Source organism: Diabrotica undecimpunctata, chromosome 6, assembly GCF_040954645.1.
Source record: "Diabrotica undecimpunctata isolate CICGRU chromosome 6, icDiaUnde3, whole genome shotgun sequence".
Classification (NCBI taxonomy): Eukaryota; Metazoa; Arthropoda; class Insecta; order Coleoptera; family Chrysomelidae; genus Diabrotica; species Diabrotica undecimpunctata.
In genome coordinates this window covers 103,178,603-103,184,602 of record NC_092808.1, presented here as the reverse complement: position 1 = coordinate 103,184,602, position 6,000 = coordinate 103,178,603, and the positions used below count along the sequence as shown (strand labels likewise).

General features: G+C 34.8%; 1 protein-coding gene across 1 annotated transcript in view; it reads right to left on the bottom strand.

The window, feature by feature from the left end:
- Positions 1-1,003: 1,003 nt before the first annotated feature.
- The window catches only part of LOC140443672 (uncharacterized), a 70,830-nt gene continuing 65,833 nt past the window's right edge, over positions 1,004-6,000 (bottom strand). Inside the window, exon 14 of the mRNA XM_072535045.1 lies at positions 1,004-1,419. Coding sequence (XP_072391146.1) covers positions 1,145-1,419 — 275 coding nt within the window. The 3' untranslated portion in view covers positions 1,004-1,144. The remainder of the gene's footprint in view (positions 1,420-6,000) is intronic.

Here is a 6,000-nt window from a genome sequence, read left to right as displayed (position 1 = left end):
CATAAGGAGATACTATTGTTTGCTTTGGGTCAATATGGGCACAATACTGTTTTAAACACGATTATCTGAGAAACCATTACACTTACTATGTTTTACCACATGTAGAATTCGGTGGTTGGCGGCCTTCTTTCTAGACATTTAAGAATGCCTTTATTTGTGCCAGCTGCAAAACAGTACTAAATATATTAAGAAACTTAGAAGTATCTCCATATTTTTAAAATTTAGTAAAGGAATAGTTCATAAAAATACAAATAAGCATACCAAACATAATGAAGACATTGGCGGGTGGGCGATAGGACTCGGTTCTCTGACCGGTGCTGTGGAATATTTTATATAACGATATTCTGGAAGAAGATCTGGACGGAAGAATCATTCTGGAAGAAGTACGGACTACTTCTTTGCACAATTTCTAATGGGCTATAGATCGTTCAAAGCCTATCTCAAAAGAATAGGCAAAATAACAAATAATAAATAGAATGGTAATAAATAATCAGACTGTGGATTTATTGATACAACCGAGCATGGTATGTTTGAATGTAATAGGTTCAATGAAGATAGAAACGAAATGTACGCCAAAGTAGGCATATTTAGAGCACAAGACATGATAACGGTTATAGGAAGGGGAAACAATGATTTTATGAATGTTTTGAATGCAATAACAAAAATTATAAAAAGGAAAAAAATGCTAGAAAGAAAAAGACAGCAAAGATAAATATGAATTAAATATAAAATATATCTAAACATACAGACAAATAAAAAAGAAATATGGGAGGCTGCCGAGCGGTTTAATGGCCTGGAAGACGTGCCATGCGTGTAATCCGATAGTGGTTTTAGTTGGTAGACAGGGTACCATGGATGCATCCGGGCTCAAGAACCCACCAAAAAAGGAAATTCGTTTGGATGTACTTCATCTACCCTGAATCCAACACACGCCAGAACCATTCACCTGGTGTGGTCTTTAGATTTCTACTCTTACACAAAAAAGATTATATTAAAACAAATATTTATCTGTTTGTATAAAAATTTTATTACTGTAATAAAAAAATACCAGGATACTAATCAAAACTCAAAAGTCCTTAATTTTTAAACCAAAATTTTTAAAATATTTCAAATTTTCCAACACTTCATTCTTTATTGTGCTAATTTATTTTTTACCTTTACCTTTCTTGCCACCTTTAGTTTTGCCTTTACCTTTGCCTTTACCTTTACCTTTCTTTCCATCTTTTTTGCCTTTTCCTTTGTTCCCTTTTGTTTCAAAATCTGTCGCATCATATTGTGACTCACAATTAATTATGTTTTTCTTCTTTTTAAATCGTTCAGGATGTATAATTCCAGCTGGAGGGGTAAATTCTATATCTAGTTCGCTATCGCTAGTAGACTCAGGTTCATCATCACAGTGGCATAGATTGGAATCCTCATCTGAAAAAATGACAAGTTTATTTGTAATTTTAATAAGAGCCATCATTTCATATATAGCCTTTTTAAATATTTCCAAGAATTATACTATATAGAACGGTGATAGTCTTGGTTTTCACATATTGATCAAAAGTAAAGAAACATACTACGCAAACTCTTTTTCTTTAATATCAATATTCTTCTTCCTTAGCTTTTTCCGTTTTGGGGGTCGCTGTTCCTCACTCTTTGTCACCACTCATTTCTGTCCATAGGATCATCTTTACCTAAACCTTCCTCTCTTAAGTTCTCTACCATATAGTCATTTCATTCTCTCCTCGGTTTTTCTCTATCTATTCTTCCATCAACTTCTAACAGATCTATCTTTCGTCCCACATAGTCTTCATCTCTACGTCTGACATGACCAAATCATTCACAGGTATTTTATTAAGTCCTACTGCCTTACCGTTCTATCATTCTATTTAACGTCTCGACAACTTCATCTCCCGCTATCCCCGGTATTACATTCCCATTTGGGATTCCGCATCCTCTGTCTCTCTTTGGCGTTCTTCATGTAGTAACATACTAAAGTACTCATACGATCTTTGCTTTATTTTAACATCGGTTCTTAAAACTCATCTATCCGCACTCATAATCTGCCTCTTAATCCTTTGATGACTTGTTCCTTTCTTTAGCAATGCTGTATAACCCTTTCATCCCCTCGAGTGTTTTTAACTCTTCATAAAGCTGTGCAGAATCTTTCCTTAGCAGTAGCTACAGCACGCTTTGCTTTCCTCTTTTCCACCTTGTATATACCCTTATCTTCCTCTCTTTTAGACCTGTCATACCAATTTCTTATACCAATTTGTCATACCAGTTTTTCCTAGCACTTCCTGTCCCACTCGCACCACAACTTTACTGTTGGCTTATTATCAATCATTTACCGTGTACCTCTTTCCTCGAGCTCTTCCAGCACTCTACTCTTAAAGACTATTAGTAAATCCTTATCCGTTAATTTCCACCTCTTTACTTTCTGTAGTCCCACTTGCTATCCATGCCTTCCATTCCTTGCCGGATGCCCTTCCTGATGCAAACTCGCCTTCTTTATCCGGGCTTCGGACCGGTACTGGTAGTTACCGAGTTTTCTTTAATATTATTACTAGTCATAATTTACCAACCTAAAGTTTTCATCTGATATTTCGTTTGTAAATATCCTACAAACAAGGTATTTAACTAAGAAATCCCAATTAATAAGGCATAGTTACTTCTAAAACAAGAGCTTCCAGATTGGCGTAACATTTTCATACTTTCTACAAGTACCTTTTTACTTACACTTTTCACTGCAGTAGATCTTTCTTCTTTCTTATCTAAAGCATTTTATTGATTAAGTAGTTGTTAAGAAGCAGAAGTCCATCGTTGGCCTGGAGGTAGAGTCTCTCTTCATGCTTCCTTGTCAAGGTCATCATTTCTATAAAACTATTGTGCATTTATTATGCATCTTGGGACTTTTTTAAATTGTTTGGACAGCATCTACATTGCTATTGGTTGCATATCCACAGACTACTTACATGCTATATATCTAGACGAGCTGGGATTTTTTTACATAATAGTTACTTTTGTATATTTTTGTCAGTTTTGATTTCCGTCCAACAAACCAAAACATTTTTTTAAATTTGAGTCAAGTTTAATTTTTTTTAATATGTCACTTTTATTTTTCATTATCCCTTCCATCCATTGGTTTATCTTATTGCGTGACTCTTAAGGTTTTTCTCTTTATCATTTTTGCTGAGTGCCAGTATAGCTATGTCATCAGCATAGGTAGCTATATTAATAATTAGCTGTTGAGGTATAACATGTGTATCCAATAAGTAAAAAACTAGTCTCTGTACACTGCTCCGAGAAACAACTTTAGTTTCTCTAATTTCCAAATACTTCTTGCTTAATTTTAAACACAAGAATTTTCTAGGTCGGAGAATAATACAACATGGCATACCCGATTTGGTGGAAACTGCCTTTAAAAAAAACTTTTATTAAGCTAATTAAGTGTTGTCATAACTATAATTTTTCATGGTACAACAATTTAAAAAGAGTTTCACCTCTAGGTTTCAAAATTGTGGAATTTGCCCATTCAACTTGGAATTATTCTCTATTCTGGACTTTTCTTCATCTGAAGTCCACTTTATCGAAGAAGAAAGCCCCCAGAAACCTCTTAAAATACAGACACAAGTAGCCAAACTGAAGTACAGTTGCATCCTACTGGAAACTCAGTTACATCCTTAGAAGTAAGTTTACCGTAGCCCTCCTGCAGTAGAAATGTGCTAGCAATATCTCTTATCATGGAAAAAAATTGCCAAAGGCATCTTGCAGCGGGGACATTTTTACAGTGTCTAAGGAAATTTTATCTTTTCCTAGAGCTAAAAGATCTACTGAAATTAAATGCCGGATCAGATAACAAAAATCAGAAGTACTCGCAAGCTTATCTTTCAAAAGGGAACTAGATAACAGATGGCATAAGAAAACGACTAATGAGAAAATACGAATTGACGAAGAACACCGAAAAAAGTGAGAATCAATATTGCAAACAAAAATTCATTATACCGAAACCTCAAGAAGATCTCCAATCTTTATATCTCTCATGCACCTAACCACACAGCAACATTAAGAGCTATACAATAAAGTTTATATTAAATTACAAGCAGTCACTGTTGTCTAAACAATGTAGGTGTGTTCCTAACGTTGAAGAGTCAATTTGCGCTTTATTGTCGCTGCACAAAGTTCAAATTCAATCAAATGTATGTGTGTGCGCGTTCGTGTGTGTGCGTGTTCCTGTTGGACGATCTAATGCGTTCACACAAAAGTGATAATATCGTGAACCCGACCAAATTGAAAAGTCAAAAAATGTAAGAGCTATAGATTTGATTGGCCTTGCAACACTCTTTCTTTTGTTTTAGTTTCGGAACGCGACATAAATTGCATCAGTTTTCAAGTCGTTGCATCTGTCAAACAAACCGCGTTAAATATTCTATACACATACAACATTGTTTTGGCTTAAAGAACTTGACTCCAAGTCATATCAAATTAAAAAAAAAATAAAAAAAACTAAAACGTAGTGTTATATCCTCTTTGATTATATTCTCTTTCACAGGCAAAGTAGAGATTGCACAGATACCAACAACGTGTCACATTGCCGGTGTACATTGGTGTATACACACGTGTTGTTTTTCTTGGATTTTCTGTTACCTTATCTACTCAGTTTTCTTTTGTCAACTTGATAAACGAAACAAATTCTCCAGTTTTCTTCGATTTATTTTTGATTGATTGTTTTATATCGTGTTTTGTGCAAAGTGTTTTAACACCTGTGATTAATAATTATTAAGTATATTCTCCTATAAGACGAAGTAATTTAGGTAGAAGAACCCGAAATGCTACAAACCAAACGAATTACCGATCTAATCATACTGCACAAGAACGTGACGACCGAAATGAACGTGAAAGAATTCGTATATCACGAACGCGGGAAGCGAGAGAGAGATTCATCTAATAATCGCGCAAGTTTGAACCGAGCTGCTTTCAATTACGATTTGTCAATTGACTACAGTAATTACCAATGTGTTACTATTGGATCTATGAACTTAGTTTGCTTTCATTTTAAGGCATTGAAATACAAATATAAAGCCAATGGATTGTGTTGCGCAAATGGCAAAGTGAAATTGATACCATTGGATCCACCACCAGAGCTATTGTACTCATTCATTTCAGGAATAGGACCAGATTCCATATACTTTTTGTCAAATATCCAACAATATAACAAACAGAAGTATGTATTTGATACACTTAGGAAAGTAACAAATGATAAAACAGGAGCGATTTACTTCTTATATGCACCTGGTGGTACAGGAAAAACTTTTTTGATTTTATTGATATTAGCAACAATTCGTTCACAAAATAAAATTGCACTTGCACTCGCTTCGTTGGGAATCGCAGCAACTTTGCTTGAAGGTGATCGAACAGCCCATTCAGCACTAAAATTGCCATTAAACATGCAAAGCAACAAAACTCCAACCTGCAACATTTCGAAAAACAATGGCAAAGGTATTGCAGCAATGTGAATTGATTGTTTTGGGATGAATGCACGATGGCACATAAAAAATCTTTATATGCTTTAGATAGAACCTTACAAGATCTACAGAGCAATCATAACCCATTTGGTGGTGCAATGATTTTATTAGGAGGAGATATTTCGTTAAACATTGCCAGTGATTCTACGATCAACGCCAGCTGATGAACTCAGTGCATGTTTAAAGTCCTCCAGTTTGTGGAAACATATCAAGGTATTACACTTAAGCAAGAATATGCGTGTCGAGTTGCAAAATGACCAATCTGAAGACATATTCTCTAAACAGCTCATTGATATTGGTAATGGCAAATTTCCACCTTGACTGGTTGCATTAACTTTCCTCAAAGTTTTTGTCAGTTAACTCGATCAAAAGATAAACTTAGCCAAAATGTGTTTCCAGATGTTGCTCAAAATTACAGAAATCATGATTGGTTTAGCAAACGGGCTATATTGTCTGCAAAAAACAGATGTAAATGAAATAAATTTCAAAA